This window comes from Notolepis coatsorum, assembly GCF_963971535.1.
Source record: "Notolepis coatsorum genome assembly, chromosome: 14".
Classification (NCBI taxonomy): Eukaryota; Metazoa; Chordata; class Actinopteri; order Aulopiformes; family Paralepididae; genus Notolepis; species Notolepis coatsorum.
This window is the reverse complement of record NC_140178.1, coordinates 1,584,925-1,607,651: the sequence shown is the minus strand read 5'-3', so window position 1 is coordinate 1,607,651 and position 22,727 is coordinate 1,584,925. Positions and strand designations below refer to the sequence as shown.

Sequence of the window (22,727 nt, the reverse complement as noted above, 5' to 3'; positions counted from 1 at the left end):
GGCCTGCCACGATAACAAATTTTGCTGGGCGATTAATTGCCCCCGAAAATATCGCGATAAGCGATATTATTGCGACCGGTTAGAGCATTTTTTTTTGGGAAATTTATTTCCCAAAACTTTTATTTTGAAGCCCACCGCTCCGTCTTTTCCGGTGTTTAGACTTTTATTTTGAAGCCCACCGACCGGACCGGAAGTATTGTTGTTATTATCCTAGCTTGCTGATGCTGCTGGTGGACTGGGGCCAGCTAACGTTAGCTTGCTGATGCTACTACTACTTCGACATGCTGCTAGTGGACTGGGGCCAGCTAACGTTAGCTTGCTGATGCTACTACTACTTCGACATGCTGCTAGTGGACTGGAGCCAGCTAACGTTAGCTTGCTGATGCTGCTGGTAGATCGACATGCTGCTAGTGGACTGGGGCCAGCTAACGTTAGCTTGCTGATGCTACTAGTAGATCGACATGAGCTAATGATAAAACAAATGTTGAGATTGTTGGTGAACAACTAACTTTAAGTTAGTTTTAACGTTAGCTACTAACGTTAAAACGCTAACGTTACACTACAAATAACGCTACTTGGTTAAAAGGAGCAACACTATTGAGAAATGTAGTTAAGCTATGTGGTGTTGCCCCACGGAGCTCCTGTGCTGTGCTCTCTGCTCTGTAGTAAAGCCAGCGGCCCGCCTCCCAACACGGACAGTGACTGACAAGGGGCACTGGTTCCGCCTCATTAAAACAAACGCGCAAATAGCAATTAATCGCGCCCGTCAAAATCATTGCATTAATTTTAATTATCGCGGCAATTAATCGATTTATTGCTTATCGCGGCAGGCCTAACAATAGCCGATAATCGATTTTCCCACTGATGATAAATCCATATAGGGGTGGACCTTTGGACTTTGGACCTCGCGGGCGCTCCAGAGTGACGTCAGACTACACCTCCCTATAGGGGTGGACCTCGCGGGCGCTCCAGAGTGACGTCAGACTACACCTCCCTATAGGGGTGGACCTCGCGGGCGCTCCAGAGTGACGTCAGACTACACCTCCCTATAGGGGTGGACCTCGCGGGCGGTCCAAAGTGACGTCAGACTGCACCTCCCTATAGGGGTGGACCTCGCAGGCGGTCCAGAGTGACGTCAGACTGCACCTCCCTATAGGGGTGGACCTCGCGTCCAGAGTGACGTCAGACTACACCTCCCTATAGGGGGGGACCTCGCAGGCGCTCCAGAGTGACGTCAGACTACACCTCCCTATAGGGGTGGACCTCGCGGGCGGTCCAGAGTGACGTCAGACTAAACCTCCCTATAGGGGTGGACCTCGCGGGCGGTCCAGAGTGACGTCAGACTGCACCTCCCTATAGGGGTGGACCTCGCGGGCGGTCCAGAGTGACGTCAGACTGCACCTCCCTATAGGGGTGGACCTCGCGGGCGGTCCAGAGTGACGTCAGACTGCACCTCCCTATAGGGGTGGACCTCGCGGGCGGTCCAGAGTGACGTCAGACTACACCTCCCTATAGGGGTGGACCTCGCGGGCGGTCCAGAGTGACGTCAGACTACACCTCCCTATAGGGGTGGACCTCGCGGGCGCTCCACAGTGACGTCAGACTACACCTCCCTATAGGGGTGGACCTCGCGGGCGCTCCAGAGTGACGTCAGACTGCACCTCCCTATAGGGGTGGACCTCGCGGGCGGTCCAGAGTGACGTCAGACTGCACCTCCCTATAGGGGTGGACCTCGCGTCCAGAGTGACGTCAGACTACACCTCCCTATACGGGTGGACCTCGCGTCCAGAGTGACGTCAGACTACACCTCCCTATAGGGGTGGACCTCGCGGGCGGTCCAGAGTGACGTCAGACTACACCTCCCTATAGGGGTGGACCTCGCAGGCGGTCCAGAGTGACGTCAGACTACACCTCCCTATAGGGGGGGACCTCGCGGGCGGTCCAGAGTGACGTCAGACTACACCTCCCTATAGGGGTGGACCTCGCGGGCGCTCCAGAGTGACGTCAGACTGCACCTCCCTATAGGGGTGGACCTCGCGGGCGGTCCAGAGTGACGTCAGACTACACCTCCCTATAGGGGTGGACCTCGCGGGCGGTCCAGAGTGACGTCAGACTACACCTCCCTATAGGGGGGGACCTCGCGGGCGGTCCAGAGTGACGTCAGACTACACCTCCCTATAGGGGTGGACCTCGCGGGCGCTCCAGAGTGACGTCAGACTACACCTCCCTATAGGGGTGGACCTCGCGGGCGCTCCAGAGTGACGTCAGACTACACCTCCCTATACGGGTGGACCTCGCAAGTGGTCCAGAGTGACGTCAGACTACACCTCCCTATAGGGGTGGACCTCGCAGGCGCTCCAGAGTGACGTCAGACTACACCTCCCTATAGGGGTGGACCTCGCGGGCGGTCCAGAGTGACGTCAGACTGCACCTCCCTATAGGGGTGGACCTCGCGGGCGCTCCAGAGTGACGTCAGACTGCACCTCCCTATAGGGGTGGACCTCGCGGGCGCTCCAGAGTGACGTCAGACTACACCTCCCTATAGGGGTGGACCTCGCAGGTGGTCCAGAGTGACGTCAGACTACACCTCCCTATAGGGGTGGACCTCGCAGGTGGTCCAGAGTGACGTCAGACTACACCTCCCTATAGGGGTGGACCTCGCGGGCGCTCCAGAGTGACGTCAGACTACACCTCCCTATAGGGGTGGACCTCGCGGGCGCTCCAGAGTGACGTCAGACTACACCTCCCTATAGGGGTGGACCTCGCAGGCGCTCCAGAGTGACGTCAGACTACACCTCCCTATACTATAGATAGGAGACATGTGAGCAGCTGGGAATTCAGTTGTGATAACAGAGTCTAGTCAATCAATGGCCAAAAGTCTATTTGAAACTGGGAACAGGTTTGAAACAAGTTTGAAACATGTTTGCAACAAGTTTGGATGGTATCGTTGGTTTATCTTTAACTTAGAACCTAACGTGAACTATTAATGTAAAACAAGACGTAGACAGACAAACACAACGGACCAACGTCTGAACATCGTCTGTGGACACGAGCCCTCATGCAGCCAATTAACACAAAAGGTCCAGAACCAGCCTCACCCCCCAGGGGGACCCAGACCCACCAGGCGCTGGTCCAGAACCAGCCTCACCCCCCAGGGGGACCCAGACCCACCAGGCGCTGGTCCAGAACCAGCCTCACCCCCCAGGGGGACCTAGACCCACCAGGCGCTGGTCCAGAACCAGCCTCACCCCCCAGGGGGACCTAGACCCAACAGGCGCTGGTCCAGAACCAGCCTCACCCCCCAGGGGGACCTAGACCCACCAGGCGCTGGTCCAGAACCAGCCTCACCCCCCCAGGGGGACCTAGACCCACCAGGCGCTGGTCCAGAACCAGCCTCTCCCCCCCAGGGGGACCTAGACCCACCAGGCGCTGGTCCAGAACCAGCCTCTCCCCCCCAGGGGGACCTAGACCCACCAGGCGCTGGTCCAGAACCAGCCTCTCCCCCCCAGGGGGACCTAGACCCACCAGGCGCTGGTCCAGAACCAGCCTCTCCCCCCAGGGGGACCTAGACCCACCAGGCGCTGGTCCAGAACCAGCCTCACCCCCCAGGGGGACCTAGACCCACCAGGCGCTGGTCCAGAACCAGCCTCACCCCCCAGGGGAACCTAGACCCACCAGGCGCTGGTCCAGAACCAGCCTCACCCCCCAGGGGAACCTAGAGGGAAAACATGAAGGGACCACTAACTAGGGATCGGCATCGATTTTCGAAAATTCGTTATATATATATATATATGTAAACCAAATAGTTTATATGAATATTGTTTTGTCTCAAAAATGATTATTTCCCCTGGTCTTTACTGCACCTACACTGTGTAGTGTATTGAGAGGGGACCCTATTAACTGTTACACCGCTGAACGGCATGCTGGGTAGTGGGTACAGCTCACTAGCTAGCCAGGTAGCATAACATTTACATTTACATTTAGTCATTTAGCTGAAACGCTTTTATCCAAAGCAACTTACAAGTTCTGTACGACAAGTCATCAGGAAGGGCACAACTCTATCAGCTGAGTAACAATGTTCATCAAAGTGTTGAGTGTTACAGTGTAGGTTAGTTTATTAGGACAAGTGCATGACAGTAAGGTTGGTTAGGGTTAGATAAAAAATATATATATAATGTATTTCAGATAATGGTTGAAGAAGTTTTAATTTGGAGTTAGGGTCATACTGCATTCGAGCACTGGCAGCACAAGAGGCAGTAGGGACGCATATGAAACCATCCTCCCATGATGCCTTATCAAAGAGCATACAGGAATTTAATTAGAACTAAGACCTTGAACGTGCAATACTCCTCTGGTTAGGAGTGAGACACCGGCAGATCCTACACTTCCTTTCACACACCCACACAAACATGTGCACAAACACACTGATAAGTCTGTTAACAGCGGGGAGAACAGAAAAGAAAGATGATGAAAGAGAGACGGGAGATGTTACATGATGGCAACGTAATGTACGTTTGCCATGTTGTTTCACCAAGTTCACACATTTCAGAATGAATGCTTTTCTTATCGAAATACGCTAGCTTGGTGCGTCAGCCGTCAGCAATGAGAGCAGCCAGCTAGCTCGCTTGTTTGATATCGCTATTAAGTCAAAACAAAACCATAAGTTAACGTGGAAGCTCAGACATTTCAAGCATCAACGATGTAACTTTCAGAATGAATCCTTTTGTTCCTGGAAATAACGGGGGGGGGGAACTCTAGAGTGCCTTCCAGATGGAAGCCTGTCAAACTCACCATGAAGGGGATGCAAGGGATCAGACAATATTTGCTGAACCTTCCAGAGTTCATATAACTCAGACAATTGTTTTTGTGGTTTTACTGTAATTTTACTGGACAGTTTGTTCCGATTCTTGGGCCCAAGGTTTCCATAACAGGTTGAGATATCAAACATTATCTCACACTTTCAACGGGACTGTTGTATACCAGCTCTAGAATATCGGCTACTTACAGCAAAGCTATTCAACTTTCTTAGAAGATACAAAGTTGCATAGCCTTCTTGAAGATAGAATAGTCCCCAAAATACCATACATCTTGGAGAGGCAACACTTTTATCAGAGTGTATTTTATTGTGAATATTAGCCTTAGCCGGCTCAAACAAGAGACTAAACACGTTTCACAATTATGCCACATCAATGTGGAACCTGGAACGCCCCCTACCCACAGCCGTAAAAAAAATTAATCCCTACCCACCTTCAAAACCACTCTCAAAGAGCACCTACGGGAGGCTGCAATTCGAAACTGGCCCCCTTAAAATATAATGTATTAAACCCACCCCCCTCCCTATGCTTGCACCTCCCTCCCCCCACCCACCCCCTCCCAATGTACAGTCTCCTCCCCCTTGTATGTATATATTTACTGTTAGGATCTCTGCTTAACAGTACTGTATATTTGCATATCTTGTATGTCTCAAATGTAACAGTACTGTATATCTGTATGTCATGTATGTCTTAAATGTCACGATTAGATTAGTTTAGACGATTAGATTAAAATGTTCAATCAATCAATCAAGCCTATCTTCCCATTTCGAAAGTGAAAACCAGCAAGAGGTTTCTCTTTGTATAAAAAAAGGACACCATATCTATAGTATCATTTATCCCTGGACTTAAAGCCATGTCATATCCAGGGATAAATGATACTATAGATATGGTGTCCTTTTTGTAAATATGGGAATAATTTGTGTTGGTCTTTTGCCTTTCTAGTTTAAAATTGTATATATGATGATTTATGCTTGTTTTGGTCTCCAGATGTTTGAGGACCTCTAGAGGCTCATACTATTGTGACAGCTAGACCTCAGGCTGACTAGGTACACACACCTGAGCGCAATAGAGCAATCAGCACAGCCTCCACCTTGTATATATAGCTCTGTTCACTCATTTGTATGTCTGTATGCCCTGAAGAAGGCCGAAACATGTTGGTGTTTTTTAATGGTTCTAATATGAACTAAGCTATTTATTAAAGCCTTTTTTTATATACAAGAAGAGTGCCTGGAACTTCCTTATTTTTATACAACTGACTTCCTTCATCCAAGAGCACCTTCAAAAAGACACAGGATTCACACCACAAAGAGACGCTGCAGCCCTCATTCTTGTTCTAGGTCTGGTTCCTCTTTGTCCCTACCCTAAACATAAAAAAAAATCGCCACTTTCACAAAGATAGGTAGTGCAAAAAAAAATAAAAAAAATAATAATAACTTTTTTTTTAATGACTAATCGACGCAACAATTCCTCGTCGTCGATTGTGTCGACTAATCGTTGCAGCCCTAATTGTTATGTTGTTGTAATGTTATTAACAGATTGCAGAATGGGTACAATACAGTACAGCTCAATACACACAATTGTTAAGGGGATGCAGACCAGAGAAAGACTTGTCTTGTTTACATCAGGGTCCCCCATTTTCAATTCATCAGGACATATATGACATGACATACAGATAGACAGTACTGCTACATCTATACATTTATGACATACCAGATTTACAAATACAGTACTGTTTGTGATACAAGAAGAGTCTAAAAAAGAGAGTATATACATTTGACGAAGAAACTGTACATTGGAGGGGGTTGGGTAGGTGGGGGGGGGACGCTAGCAGCTAACGTTAGCAGCTATTTTTACACCCTGGATGATCCAGCTCAACACACAACTTTGAATCCCTGTGAAGAATATCTTACGTAATGTGCTGTTGCTGTTAGTTACCTAGAGATCAGATCAGCTGCCAGACCATAATAACACTGTTAGGTCAGTACCATACGGTTAGCTAACAGTAACAACACCTATCAAGACGTCTGGTGCTAAAACATAACATACTACTAGCAGAGAGACATCTTGTAGTGTCGTGAAGACACACAGACATCAGATTGTCACTAGTTAACCCTTTCACTGCCACACTACAGAAGGTTAACCCTTTACTATCGCACTACCGTTGTCCCTGGAGTCAAGGATGCTTGATACACACACACCACTCATTACAGTAATAGTTGGTTCACACACACACCACTCATTACAGTAATAGTTGGTTCACACACATACCACTCATTACAGTAATAGTTGGTTCATACACACACCACTCATTTACAGTAATATTTGGTTCATACACACATACCACCCATTACAGTAATAGTTGGTTCATACACACACCACTCATTACAGTAATATTTGGTTCATACACACATACCACTCATTTGGTTCATACACACATACCACTCATTTACAGTAATATTTGGTTCATACACATACCACTAATTTACAGTAATATATGGTTCATACACATACCACTCATTTACAGTAATATTTGGTTCATACACATACCACTAATTTACAGTAATGTTTGGTTCATAAACACACCACTCATTTACAGTAATATTTGGTTCATACACATTTTTTCTGGACTCTTTTCGTATCACAAACAGTACTGTATTTGCAAATCTGGTATGTCATAAATGTATAGATGTAGCAGTACTGTCTATCTGTATGTCGTGTGTGTCATATATGTTACGATGAATTGAAAATGGGGGACCCTGATGTAAACAAGACGAAAGTCTTTCTCTGGTCTGCAACCCCTTAACAATTGTATGTATTGAGCCGTACTGTACCCATTCTGCAATCTGGTAATAAAGTTTTCAATCAATCAATCAAACACTCATTTACAGTAATCTTTGGTTCATACACACACACCACTCATTTACAGTAATATTCCACAATCATTACATTTGATAGTAATAATGGCACACAATCATTAATTAATACAAACATGCGCATCTGTTGAGACATGTTGAACCAGCCTTGAGACATACAGTATGTGTGTATGATGTATATATTGGTAAACAGATACAGTACATTGTCTACGCACTCTGCTAATAACATCAGCAGCTAAACGCTAGTTAGCTCAAAGCTAACAGCCAGCAAGCTAGCTGGGCATCAACCGACAACAAACCGACGTCATCCGCGTTATTATGAGTCAACGCGCTAACTTACCCGTGTGTGCCACGCAGCCGCTTCTACTGCTGAATGTTAATAATAATGTGGTTATTATTGTTATTATGATCTCTCTGGGTATGTGTGGTTACCTGGTTTGGTGATGTTAGCACGGTGGGGAGGTGGAGGGATGTAGCCGCTGAGGAGGAGCTCAGTCCAAACAAGAGGGGAGGGGGCTGCGCGTGGTGACGTCACAGTGGGGGCACGTCGTGCTTTGAGCAGGGTATATCTGCAGTGCCGCAGCGCCATACATAGGAGGGGCCTGTACTGTGCGCAGTGTTGCGTTGCTCATATCAACACTGGTTGCACGCACGCTAATGACGCCGCGTGCGCTCGCTCCTGCGCATGCGCATAAATGTTCCCTCACATAAGGACAGACTAAAGACAGTGTCTAATTGCCTCTACGAATGGAATGTAACACCTGACGACCTGCGCTATTGATATGCAAAGTAGCCAGGTGAGGTGGGCAGTGGTGCGTTCCTGAAATCAACTGGGATTGCACTCGCTATTTGCATATCAAATCAGTCAGGTGTGTTAAATACGACCGGCGCTATTGATATGCAAATAGCGAGTACTTATCTGGGCTTGCACTTAGTGCACCCCTGTCCCATGAAGAACGCATGCCTGGAGGTGGGTACTGCGAGTTGGTGCATCAGTCATGTGCAGCGCATTCCTGTGTCCACGTGTGTGCACATCCGTGCATGTGTGTGCACCCGCTTCTCCTCACACAACTTTGGTTGCACGGAGTGCAACCTCGTCCCATGAGCAGAGCAACGCATCACTAATAGTGAGAACGTTGGGGGCCTGTACTGTGCGTTGGGGGCCTGTACTGTGCGCTGGGGGCCTGTACTGTGCGTTGGGGTCCTGTACTATACGTTGGGGGCCTGTACTGTGCGGTGGGGGCCTGTACTGTACTGTGCGTTGGGGGCCTGTACTGTGCGCTGGGGGCCTGTACTGTGCGTTGGGGTCCTGTACTATGCGTTGGGGGCCTGTACTGTGCGGTGCGTTGGGGGCCTGTACTGTGCAGTGGGGGCCTGTACTGTGCGGTGGGGGCCTGTACTGTGCGTTGGGGGCCTGTACTGTGCGGTGGGGGCCTGTACTGTGCGTTGGGGGCCTGTACTGTGCGGTGGGGGCCTGTACTGTGCGGTGGGGGCCTGTACTGTGCGGTGGGGGCCTGTACTGTGCGTTGGGGGCCTGTACTGTGCGGTGGGGGCCTGTACTGTGCGGTGGGGGCCTGTACTGTGCGTTGGGGGCCTGTACTGTGCGGTGGGGGCCTGTACTGTGCGGTGGGGGCCTGTACTGTGCGGTGCACTACTGCGCATGCGAGAAACAAAGTAACATAATAATATAGGACACTAGAAACATAAAGTAACATACGGAACATAAAGTAACATACAGAAAATAGGACCTAATGTCCAAAATATTTTTGTCTATCAATTGGATTAGGAGTAACCAAATAAAGCATTCAATGCAACCAATTGTCTATAGACTAGAATTTTTTTATCTTAAACTGAATATCAATTGGATTACCAGTCCTGACTGTTACTCTAAACTTAACCTCTTCTGGATGAGGGCCTAAACTTAACCCTTAGACTAGATTAGAATTACTTTAATTTGTTTCTCGCATGTGCAGTATTGCACTGCACAGTACAGGCCCCCAACGCACAGTACAGGCCCCCAACGCACAGTACAGGCCCCCAACGCACAGTACAGGCCCCCAACGCACAGTACAGGCCCCCAACACACAGTACAGGCCCCCAACACACAGTACAGGCCCCCAACCCACAGTACAGGCCCCCAACGCACAGTACAGGCCCCCAACGCACAGTACAGGCCCCCAACGCACAGTACAGGACCCCAACCCACAGTACAGGCCCCCAACACACAGTACAGGTCCCCAACACACAGTACAGGCCCCCAGCGCACAGTACAGGCCCCCAACGCACAGTACAGGCCCCCAACGCACAGTACAGGCCCCCAACGCACAGTACAGGCCCCCAACGCACAGTACAGGCCCCCAACGCACAGTACAGGCCCCCAACGCACAGTACAGGCCCCCAACGTACAGTACAGGCCCCCAACACACAGTACAGGCCCCCAACGCACAGTACAGGCCCCCAACGTACAGTACAGGCCCCCAACACACAGTACAGGCCCCCAACGCACAGTACAGGCCCCCAACGCATAGTACAGGACCCCAACGCACAGTACAGGCCTCCAACGCACAGTACAGGCCCCCAACGCACAGTACAGGCCCCCAACGCACAGTACAGTACAGGCCCCTCCTACGGCACTGCACTGCAGATATACCCTACTCATTGCTTTAGTTGTAGTAAATAAACGCACTCTGGGGGCTTGAGAGAAAAATCAATAATCACTCTGTCAGCTCTAAACGAAACTGTCCCATCATACGGTTTTTATTGTTCTTCTTGTGTTTGAAATTATATTCACATAATATTATTTTTTGTGCATAATTTAGATGCATTTGAATGTATTTATGTTCTGTACCCCTACCCACCTTCAAAACCGCTCTCAGAGAGCACCTACGGGAGGCTGCAATTCGAAACTGGGCCCCGTAAATGTCCAACCCCTCCCCCCTCCCTATGCTTGCACCTTGCACCCCCCTCCCCCCACCCACCCCCTCCAAATGTACAGTCTCCTCCCCCTCGTATGTATATATTTAGTGTGGGTGAACACTATTATAATTAGTGTGGGTGACCACACACTATTATAATCCATACTCTTTATTATTCTTTATTTATTCCGCCGATTTTTGTCCGCTAATTCCTCCCAGAGCTTTCGCACCACATACACGTGTAAGGTATCAAAACGACCGGCTTGGTCCAACTCGAGTTACTATAACTTTTTGGAAAGTTTCACAGCACCGTTTGGCTACAAATCGACTCTAAACAGGAAATTTCGGTCCATAAGGAATGAATGGCAGAACTAGAGTGTAGAAGCTGCATTTTTTTGTTTTACCATCACCTTTTGTAAATTGCGACAGTGATCTCAATTTTGGACGTAGATATACAAACATATGTTTGAAACCATTTCTTTGAAAGTCATGCTCCACATAGACGCGAATGGGCTCTCCACTCTAGCTAAAATCAGATTTTTTACTGTTCCTTCCCTTGTTTACCGATCGCCACCCAGGCCACAATTGTCGACGGAATTACACAATATCGCACAAAACCCTTCACATAACCCTTCAAGTGCTCATATTAAGGTCACTAAGCTTCATCTCTTATCGTTTTGCTTTAATCATCGTGAGAGTGAAGGACGCCTCAGCCATCATTGAAATACATTGGGTCCATAGTGTCCGTCAGTTAGAATTCTAATCAATTAAGGGCTAGCAGGTGTGCATGACTCAGAGGGAGCTGTCAATCAACTCAGTACTGCTGACCTAGCAATGACCTCTCAGGGTATTGAGAGAAAACGGTGCTTTTTCAATGTATGTGATGTATAGATTGGGGAGAGATGATGACAGCTAAAACGAGCCCTGGGAGAGCGGCGAGTCGAGCGGTCAGGAGGCGAACCAGCGCTGTAGGGGAAACAGCGCTCCGATCAAAAATGTGAGTTCACTGTGCACACGGTTGTTTTGATTTTAAGCCAAATAAAAACGAACAGATAGTGAATCCGTAAACGTAAACATTTCTAGTTTGACACAGAGAGAGAATGCCAGCTGTAATAATATGAGCAGAGAGCCATGGTGAAAATCGAGGGTGTTATCTACAGAGAATGAAAAGCAAACGAGGCAGGCTGCACAGTTTTGGTTTAAGGAGGGTAAATGCGAGATGAGGAAAGGGGGGGGGGGGCGCTTGAATCAGATCGAAAAATTGTTATGGCGGGACTGTTTTCATAACAGAAGGAAAGTCGAAAGGAGATTGTACCAGTGTGTATTATGTCCGATCAGGCAAGAGTATTAGTCTGAGAAAGCGTCCCCTGATAATGGATAGGAAAGAGAGGAAAAACAGCTGTGTTTTTAGGTCGTGGAAGGAAGGGCAGCGTTTGTTTGTTTGAGAGAGTAGCCATTATGAGCGAGTCAAAATGGCCGTGAGCACCACGAGGAGATAACAACAGATAAAGAACCAGGAAGTGACACGTCAACTAAAACACCATGGAGGAGGAGTAGGTCGCCACCTAGTGGCGGAGGGGGGGTAGTGCTGGGGAGTTTTCATTACCCATAGGGGAATATTTAGATAGAGGCCTGTACTACCATCTAGTGGCGGAGTGGGGGAGTGATTCAATAGTGAATCTAATGAGATTAAATAAGAATTGCACAGAAAGATGGTGCAGTTATTTGAATGGGTTAATAATTGAATAAAGAGGGAGTTTGAATTCCAGTGGGGCCTTCTCACACCGAATAAATAGGCAGAGTCTTGAGGGGACACGTCACCAGAAAGAACTGGCGCGCGCTGGGGGTCAACCGTGGGACAAACGTAGAGCGCCGAGTGGGTATCGTTTAGCTGCTGGTGTCACGCCGGAAGACAACAAAACAGGGAACAGCCCTGTAGGATTAGATATGGGTGTTGAGAAGGTGGGGGACTAATAGAGAACAAATAGGGGCTTGCAGAGAAAAAATATATAGAGAACGAGCTGCAGGCCCAAAGCCATGGTAGACTAATAGAAAACACAGGGTCGAGTGTACAGAAAGACTGCCGGTGTTGTGTTTCTGCTTTCAAGGGGGGAATGACACCCACAGCGATGGAGATGGCCAGGAGACAGACTGGAGGAGGAGGAAGCCGCAGGGGCCAGGCACCGCAGCCTGGTACACAGATGATCCACGACGAGAGGGAGGAGACGGCGGCGGTGGAGATGAGCCTCAACCAAGATGACCGACAGGGCGGAGATGACCGACGGGGCGGAGACGGCCGACGAGGCGGAGTCCAGCGGTCGCAGGCGGTGTTTGCCCAGGGGAGAACGAGGCGGACATCGGAGGGGGTTTCCCTGCGGAGACGTTGTAGAGAGCGTACAGAAACAACAGAGCACGGGCGGTGAATCATGAACAAACAGGGACTTCCTTTCAGAGTCAATCAGGAGATCGAGAGACGAGACAACAGCGAGAAGTCCTGTGTTCATTGATTAGGAGTATGAGATATAAATGGAGGATTCATATATAAGATATATGTATAGAAGGATATATATATATATAGAAGGTAGATAAGAGGGAGAACAGTAGAACAACAGGATATAATTATTGGGAGCAGACAGGGGGGCTCCAATGGTTATGAGTCGTTGGATGTTGTTGGTTTTGGTGGTCGGTTTCGGTTCCCTTTGTGCACGAAGGGGGGCGCAAACAGACATCAGGCAGCAGGATCACTGGGTTGACCGTGGGCCGTCTTCGTTTCTTGTGCACGAGAGACGAGGTTGGTTTGCTTCAACCACAGGCTATTTTTGGCATAATTAATTGAAAAACCAAATAATGATTTATGATTCTGAAGGGGTGATAAGAATCAAGGGGGGATTGAGAGAAAACGGTGCTTTTTCAATGTATGTGATGTATAGATTGGGGAGAGATGACCACAGCTAAAACGGTGATTGAAATGTGCATGGAAGACGGTGACGGTGGTGGAACCAGTGATTTCACAGGCACAGGCCGCGTCAGCGAGGGTTTTGTTATGAATTCCTTAGAAGAACATCTGAGATTAGAGTGTAGGCCCAGAGCAGGAGGAGAGGGGTGACCTCTTTAATGCAACAGTAGAGAAACGTTTTGAAGTGTGTGTAAAGGTTAAACGCAGTTGTCATGACAACACGTCGCATGACAACCAGAAGGCGGGGCCGTCGTTGCGACGACGAACATCTATAAATCGAACGGTGTTTCCGGGTGTAAGACAGACTAGAATCTGACCGAGAGCGAGTAGGACTGAGATCACACAGAGGACCTTCTCTCCTCTCATCACGAGAGAGGGGGGGGGGGGGGGGGAGGAAGAATGCCACGACATCAGTAGCTTCGGCTACCACGAGGATGGTCTTAGGCTAACGAACAGGCCTGAACACTATTGGACTGAATCACAAAAGGACAATCTGAACACACCGAAAGATCATTAGAATAGACTCTTCAAGGACGATACAATTTGATAACATCTGATAACATCTGATTATGAGGTTTCTGTTTAGAGAAATAAAACAACGCTTTTCCTCACAAGGTATCTCACGTTGTCGAAGTGTCGAATTCTTACGGAAGTGGAGGAGTATTATGGTTTATGGATTGCACTAATGGGGGAAGATAAGGATCTTATCTACCAGTATCGGAGACGTCAGGACCATTAAAAGTACACAACGCAGAGGAATTGGATGGAGAGCCAAACAGACGAAGACGTGATACTGGCCAGTTTGATCAGAATCTTACAGTATTAACCCTTGATGCACCCTTTTTGTATATTTTGAACCGTTTGTCATAGACTTGCGGGTTGTGTCATTGTACTCAGTAGGGATATCCTCTTTCATTGGTCTATGTTGACCACTCCCCCGAACCTTAGGCCACACCCCCGTAGGCCACGCCCATTTGTGTATCTTTTGAACTGTTTGTCGTAGAGATTTGCGGGTCATGTCATTGTACTAAGTAGGGATATCCTCTTTCATTGGTCTATGTTGACCACTCCCCCGAACCTTAGGCCACACCAATTAGGCCACGCCCCCTTTGTGTATCTTTTGAACCGTTTGTCGTAGACTTGTGGGTTGTGTCATTGTACTCAGTAGGGATATCCTCTTTCATTGGTCTATGTTGACCACTCCCCTGATCCTTAGGCCACACCCACTTTTTTATCTTTTGAACCGTTTGTCGTAGAGACTTGCAGGTTGTGTCATTGTACTCAGTAGGGATATCCTCTTTCATTGGTCTATGTTGACCACTTTTATTGTCTGATTCAATATTAACATTCAGTATTCAAGTAGAACAGCTAGCTAGCCGTTGTGGACACTCACCTTTCCACAGCTAAACCAAGGCATCTTGTTTGCGAGATGCAGGCTTCAGTCTATGTGTTGTTTAGTCTATCTGTCTGAACAGGACGCACTCACTTTAAACAAACAACACACTGCAGCACCCCCTCTCCACACTTTAGATCACCTAAACACACTTTATATTTATTGGTAAAGGATTTGCACTACAACTCGTACACCTTACTGTAAATTCTACCTAAATTGTACCTCATCCCATTTCTGCTTTGCACTATATAGTATTGTATATTAGTACATTGCATAGTATATTGTATATTGTATGGTAACTCAGTTAAACTTCTATTCTGCATCGAACATTGTACATATGTCTATACTGAACACTGTGACCTCTATTTTTACTTCTATTTTACATGCTATACTATTTTATTTCATACTTATCTTGTCTAGCACAGTCTCTGGAGCGTAACAGTAAGAAGCATTTTGTATAAAAGTATTCTGTACTTCTGTATGACAACTATTAAAGAAACTTGAACTTGTGTATATTTTTCCTAACGGAGTTGCACTTCCGCGTTCGGTTTGCGCGATCTGATTGGCCACTGACGTTTTTTTCAGCACCAATCGCGTTGAACAGGACTGATCAGTCCTGTTTCAAGATGCACAATGAGATCTGGGGGACCCTGATGGAAACAAGACAAAAGTCTTTCTCTGGTCTGCATCCCCTTAACAATTGTGTGTATTGAGCCGTACTGTATTGTACCCATTCTGCAATCTGTTAAATAAAGTTTTCATTCATTCATTCATTCATTCATTCATTAGCAAAAAACCTGCCAATATCTGACACCTCCTAAATTCACTAAGCGCATTTTTATTCCGTCGAACTATCAACAAGCTAATAAATGTAGTTTGGTTCACTAACTGGACATCTTACCTTACTGGACGGGAACTCTGTTTCCACCAGTCCTCCTTATCCAACTCCAACATTCAGACTGGTTGTCCAAAGCTACCAAGTTCCTATTTATAGACGGAATGGTTTCGTTTTTGAGGAATAGCGACACAGGATGTGAGTCACGGCAAGGACATTTAAGGAAGTTTCAAGTTTCTTTAAAAGGTTCATCACGTGGAATAAAAAGTGTGGAATAAAAGGGTCCATTCTCTTTGGATCAAATAACAAACTCAGCTGGCCCCTGTAAATGTCCTAACCCAACCCCCTCCAATGTACAGTAAATGCCATCCTAACCCAATAACACACAAGACCCTCTTCTTGGGACCAAGTAAGGTTTCGTCGATAATCCAATGTACAGTTACCCCCCCCCCCGCCTACCCCCCCCCCCACCCACCCAACCACCTCCAATGTACAGTCCCCCCCCCACCCCACCCACCCAACCACCTCCAATGTACAGTCCCCCCCCCACCCCACCCACCCAACCACCTCCAATGTACAGTCCCCCCCCACCCCACCCACCCAACCACCTCCAATGTACAGTCCCCCCCCACCCCACCTACCCAACCTCCTCCAATGTACAGTTTCTTCGTCAAATACTCTCTTTTTTAGACTCTTTTTGTATCACAAACAGTACTGTAATTGTAAATCTGGTATGTCATAAATGTATAGATGTAGCAGTACTGACTATCTGTATGTCATGTATGTCATATAATTATGTTATGATGAATTGAAAATGGGGGACCCTGATGTAAACAAGATGAAAGTCTTTCTCTGGTCTGCATCCCCTTAACAATTGTGTGTATTGAGCCGTACTGTATTGTACCCATTCTGCAATCTGTTAATAAAATGTTCAATCAATCAATCAATCTTCTGAGAGAATTGTTGAATAGATACACAAATGTTCTAGAATGTACTATTATGACATCATACTGTGACATCACAAATGTTCTAGTATGACATCATACTGTGACATCACAACAGAACATGTTTGAGTTCCATTTGAATAATATAAATAATATGTATGGTAAGGCTGTCCAGAAGCCTGTTTTTGGGATTCAAACTTCGTCAGGGTTTTTCGAACGGATGTTCGAACCTTCGTTTTAAATTTTTTTAAACTTATAAAAGAATAAACAAATAATAATTATAATTTTTTTTAAATATATCCTCAAACTAAATCCTCAATTTGAATAAAGTGATTAATCTGATTAAACGGACATTCGAACTTTCGTTTTTAATAAAAAAAGTAAAATAAAAAAATATATATTTATATATATATATATATTTTTTTTTAAATATCCTCAAATAAAGTGATTCATTCATCTGATTAAATTAGTCTTTTTTCATTCAGTATTCAATATTGTCTGATTCAATATTAACATTCAGTATTCAATATTGTCTGATTCAATATTAACATTCAGTATTCAATATTGTCTGATTCAATATTAACATTCAGTATTCAAGTAGAACAGCTAGTCGTTGTGGACACTCACTCACCTTTCCTTTTCCTTTTGTGGAGGATGTGTTGTTTAGTCTGTCTGTCTACGCAGGACAGCTGGGGGTGGGACTTCTGGGAACAGCCAATCAGCACAATCCTGCCAGCCATAACACCCGCCCCCCTGTTTCCTGTAGCAAGCTGGCTGCCATCAGAGGGGCGTCTGTCTGTGTTGTGATATGTTTCATTAGCTAATAATAATAACGTACGTTTGTTTTAATCGACGTTATCAGTAGTTTGTCAATTCACCCACTCTTAGACAGGGCTAGCCAAGCTAGCCACCGGTAATATTATTGAACCGACGCATCTCTGTTGTTGTTAGCCGCTAAGCTAACGTCTCTGTTGTTGTTAGCCGCTGAGCTAACGTTAACGGGTCTGTTGTTAGCCGATAAGCTAACGTTAACGGGTCTGTTGTTAGCCGCTGAGCTAACGTTAACGGGTCTGTTGTTAGCCGCTGAGCTAACGCTAACGGGTCTGTTGTTAGCCGCTGAGCTAACGTTAACGGGTCTGTTGTTAGCCGCTGAGCTAACGCTGGCCCTTCAGAGGAAGATGGGTTCCATCCTGAGCCGCAGGATCGCGGGGGTCGAGGACATCGACATCCAGGCCAACTCGGCCTACAGGTTCCCCCCCAAGTCTGGTGAGTCGGTGGGGTGTGTTGTTGTTGTTCTGTTGCAAGCAGGAGGCTACACATCTGGGTCGTATATTGTTATCTTAACCATGTCTTACCTCCTCCAATGTACAGTTTCTACGTCAAATGTATATACTCTCTTCTCTGGACTCTTTTTGTATCACAAACAGTACTGTATTTGCAAATCTGGTATGTCATAAATGTATAGATGTAGCAGTACTGTCTATCCTGTATGTCATATATGTATAGATGTAGCAGTACTGTCTATCTGTATGTCATGTGTGTCATAAATGTATAGATGTAGCAGTACTGTCTATCCTGTATGTCATATATGTATAGATGTAGCAGTACTGTCTATCTGTATGTCATGTGTGTCATAAATGTATAGATGTAGCAGTACTGTATCTGTATGTCATATATGTCACTATGAATTGAAAAAGGGGGACCCTGATGTAAACGAGACGAAAGTCTTTCTCTGGTCTGCATCCCCGTAACAATAATGTGTATTGAGCTGTACTGTATTGTACCCATTCTGCAATCTGTTAATAACATTTTCAATCAATCAGTCAATCTCTGTTAGGATCTATGCGTAACAGTACTGTATATTTGCATATCGTATATGTCACAAATGTAACTACTATATACTAGCTGTATGTCATGTATTATAAATGTCCATAAATGTCATGATGTCATGTATATGTTGGGTATGTCATAAATGTCATGATGAATTGAAAATGGGGGACCCTGATGTAAACAAGACGAAAGTCTTTCTCAGGTCTGCATCCCCTTAACAATTGTGTGTATTGAGCCGTACTGTATTGTACCCATTCTCCAATCTGTTAATACACATTTCAATCAATTCAATCTTCTTCCATGTATGAGGTAACGTAACACTGGGATATTTATTTATTCATGTTGTGCTGCTAATTTAACACATTACATGCATTGACCTTGCTAACTAAATCGACCAAAGCCTTAAATCATATATTGATGATTGAATTACACGACATGCAGGGAGATCTAAAGTTCATTTCAGTCTTGTGTTAATTTGCAAAGTACTAGTATTGCTGCTAACACATTCTCAACAAGAGGCTGCATCCAAGGTCTCAAACAAAAACACTAGCATGGAAGACATTTTATTTTTTTGTTCATCCACATTAGAGATAGAAATGTCTCGGCGGCTACGTGGCGTAGTGGGCAAGGCGCTCGCCACGAAATCTGGAGACACTGGGCTTGCCTGTTCGAGCCCAGCGCTCCACATTTGCTTTCAGTTTAGCTGGTCGTCCGTACTAATACACATTGGCCGTATTAGGGGGTGGGAAACTGATGGGTGGGGATCGGGCGTTGTGGACAGCGACTCCTACAGGTCGGTTGGTGCGCCTGCGCAGTAGAATCAGGAAGTGTCGGGGGCAGCGTGAGCCTCCCACGCGTTACTCCTCGCCACTGAGAGATCGAGCTGTGCAGGTGAAAAGATGCGACTGCTGTTACCTCAAGTACCGGAGGGGACTTGTGCTATGTATGACTTAGTCCACATTGCAGCCGGCTTGTGGGAGGCAAAAAACAGCGTTCGTGACAGGGGAGGGTTGAATTGGATGATACGAAATTGGGATGGGAGAAAATATAGAAAATGGGAGAAAAAGTGGATAAAAAAAAAGAGATAGAAATATCTCTATTATCCACATTTCCACTTGGACTAGTGAAATGTATACAATTTGAAACCATGCATTTAAAAAATGGAATACTATAGGTCTCTAGATGAAAGTTGAGTCTACTAGCTAGCTGTAGCCTAGCATTGCTTCATAATGCTGATAACCACTATATATTAAAGGGATTATGTCTTAAGTAAAGGAAGTAGACATTCTATTTCAACCGCCAAAGTAATATGATTACATATATAGGACTCTTATCGCAGAGTTGTTTACACATACCTGCAACTGTCACCCAGCCTTTTAACTGTAACTGGTCTGTTCTGCTTCTTCATGTATTGCATACCTTGTAATTATATTTGGTTGTTTGTTTGATGTGTTTTAATTATTTCCCTCACCTCTCTCTTTTCTATTTTATAATTTTCTTTGTCCCCTTTCCCTGTTACAATTCGAGAGGCCTTTTTATCCTCTCGCCGGGCAGTCATTGTAAATAAGAATTTGTTCTTAATTGACCTGCCTGGTTAAATTTAATTAATAAATAAAAACAGTGGAATAATAAACAACGTGTTACTTAATACGCTACTTGTCATTATTGGCTACTTATCACATGTGGTTGCTTTCCAGAAATAGGAGTTAATTTGTTTTTAGCTACACACTGTCTTGAACTGCCTTTTTATGGCTCTATTTCCCCCCCATCAGGTAATTATTTTGCCAGCCACTTCTTCATGGGAGGAGAGAAGTTCGACACGCCCCACCCGGAGGGCTACCTGTTTGGGGAGAACATGGACCTGAACTTCCTGGGGAACAGACCTGTGCAGGTGAAACACCCGTTGTCTTTGTCTCAACCGCTGCTCACAAGTATTTTCTACATCTTTTAGATAGATAGATAGATAGATGGATAGAAAACTTTATTGCCATTTCAACACATGGTTGATTGGGATTTGTCTTGGTGCCAGCACAATACAGTACAGACATTATAAAAACATACAATATAAAAACACAAGAATACATGCAATGCAATCCACACAATAAAAGTTTTACACAAACAATTAAAAAGAAAAAATGCTACTGTACCTAAAATAAATGGCTCAGTGTTCCAGTTTAAAGTGCATATTGCCTTAAAGTGCATGTCGGCTGGTGCTAGCCCTTGTTGTGCAAAGTGCCTGTACATTTGTACTCGAGTTCAGGTGACGGACAGCCTCGGGATATGTACTGTTTTTAAAACGGGATGTCCTGCACCTGAGACTTTGGAGTCTTCTGCCAGAGGGAAGGGGGTTAAAGAGGTCGTAAGCAGGGTGAGAGGGGTCAGGGAAGGGGGTTAAAGAGGTCGTAAGCAGGGTGAGAAGGGTCCCCGATTTTTAAAAGCTGCCTCTGCACATGACCGTGGCAATGTCTCACCCATTTCAACTGAAACGGGCCCCACTCGCTAGCAGGGCGAGGTGGTCTCTATATGGGGAATGTCCAACGGAATTTCCAAGACTTTTGTATTCGACCCATTTTTTTTAGCATAAATACATTTCTATTGTTTTCTATTTTGTTGCTTAGTTTCCGTACGTGACGCCTGCCCCCACGAGCCGGTGAAGACGCTGAGGAGTCTGGTGAACGTGAGGAAGGACTCGCTGCGTCTGATCAGGTGAGGGGGGGGGGGAGAGGGAGGGGGGGGGGAGTCTGGTGAACGTGAGGAAGGACTCGCTGCGTCTGATCAGGTGAGGGGGGGGGGGAGGAGAGGGGGAGGGGGGGGAGTCTGGTGAACGTGAGGAAGGACTCGCTGCGTCTGATCAGGTGAGGGGGGGGGGGAGGAGAGGGGAGGGGGGGAGTCTGGTGAACGTGAGGAAGGACTCGCTGCGTCTGATCAGGTGAGGGGGGGGGGGAGGAGAGGGGGAGGGGGGGAGTCTGGTGAACGTGAGGAAGGACTCGCTGCGTCTGATCAGGTGAGGGGGGGGGGAGGAGAGGGGGAGGGGGGGAGTCTGGTGAACGTGAGGAAGGACTCGCTGCGTCTGATCAGGTGAGGGGGGGGGGGGGGGGAGGAGGGGGGAGGAGAGGGGAGGGGGGGAGTCTGGTGAACGTGAGGAAGGACTCGCTGCGTCTGATCAGGTGAGGGGGGGGGGGGGGGGAGGGGGGGAGGGAGGGGGGAGTCTGGTGAACGTGAGGAAGGACTCGCTGCGTCTGATCAGGTGAGGGGGGGGGGGGGGGGGGGAGTCTGGTGAACGTGAGGAAGGACTCGCTGCGTCTGATCAGGTGAGGGGGGGGGGGGGGGGGAGGGGGGGGTGGGGGAGGAGGGGGGGGGAGGAGGGGGGCGGAGTCTGGTGAACGTGAGGAAGGACTCGCTGAGTCTGGTGGGGGAGGAGGGATGATGGAGGAGGGGGAGGAGGAGGGATGATGGAGGAGGGGAGGGATGATGGAGGAGGATGATGGAGGAGGAGGAGGAGGAGGGATGATGGAGGAGGAGGAGGGATGATGGAGGAGGGGAGGAGGGATGATGGAGGAGGGGGAGGAGGGATGATGGAGGAGGGGGAGGAGGAGGGATGATGGAGGAGGGGGAGGAGGAGGGATGATGGAGGAGGGGGAGGAGGAGGGATGATGGAGGAGGAGGAGGGATGATGGAGGAGGAGGAGGTGATGGGGAGGGATGATGGAGGAGGGAGGGAGGAGGATGAGGAGGGAGGAGGGATGATGGAGGAGGGGGAGGAGGAGGGATGATGGAGGAGGAGGAGGAGGAGGGATGATGGAGAGGGATGATGGAGGAGGGGGGAGGAGGGATGATGGAGGAGGGATGATGGAGGAGGGGGAGGAGGAGGGATGATGGGGAGGGATGATGGAGGAGGGGGAGGAGGAGGGATGATGGAGGATGGAGATGCAGGAGGGGGAGGGATGATGGAGGATGATGGAGGAGGGATGATGGAGGAGGGGAGGAGGAGGGATGATGGAGGATGGAGATGCAGGAGGGGGAGGGATGATGGAGGAGGGATGATGGAGGAGGGGGAGGAGGAGGGATGATGGAGGAGGAGGGGAGGAGGAGGGGAATGTTAGCCCAGAGTGTGGACAAGCTATTTAAGATGAGATAAGATATTCCTTTATTGATCCTTTGGGAAAGT

The 22,727-nt window shown here is 47.3% G+C and overlaps 3 protein-coding genes across 6 annotated transcripts in view; 1 reads left to right on the top strand and 2 right to left on the bottom strand.

The window, feature by feature from the left end:
* Positions 1–8,182, bottom strand: part of cdip1 (cell death-inducing p53 target 1) — a 29,845-nt gene extending 21,663 nt beyond the window's left edge. Inside the window, exon 1 of the mRNA XM_084329971.1 lies at positions 8,120–8,182. The gene's annotated coding sequence lies outside the window, so the exon portion shown is untranslated. The remainder of the gene's footprint in view (positions 1–8,119) is intronic.
* nprl3 (NPR3-like, GATOR1 complex subunit) overlaps positions 1–22,727 on the bottom strand; it is a 285,213-nt gene that overhangs the window by 128,595 nt on the left and 133,891 nt on the right. The gene's annotated exons all lie outside the window — the stretch shown is intronic.
* Positions 17,513–22,727, top strand: part of mgrn1b (mahogunin, ring finger 1b) — a 34,686-nt gene continuing 29,471 nt past the window's right edge. Inside the window, 4 exon segments of the mRNA XM_084328258.1 lie at positions 17,513–17,996; positions 20,333–20,451; positions 21,179–21,194; positions 21,197–21,266. Of these exon segments, the coding sequence (XP_084184384.1) occupies positions 17,909–17,996; positions 20,333–20,451; positions 21,179–21,194; positions 21,197–21,266 (293 nt within the window). The 5' untranslated portion in view covers positions 17,513–17,908.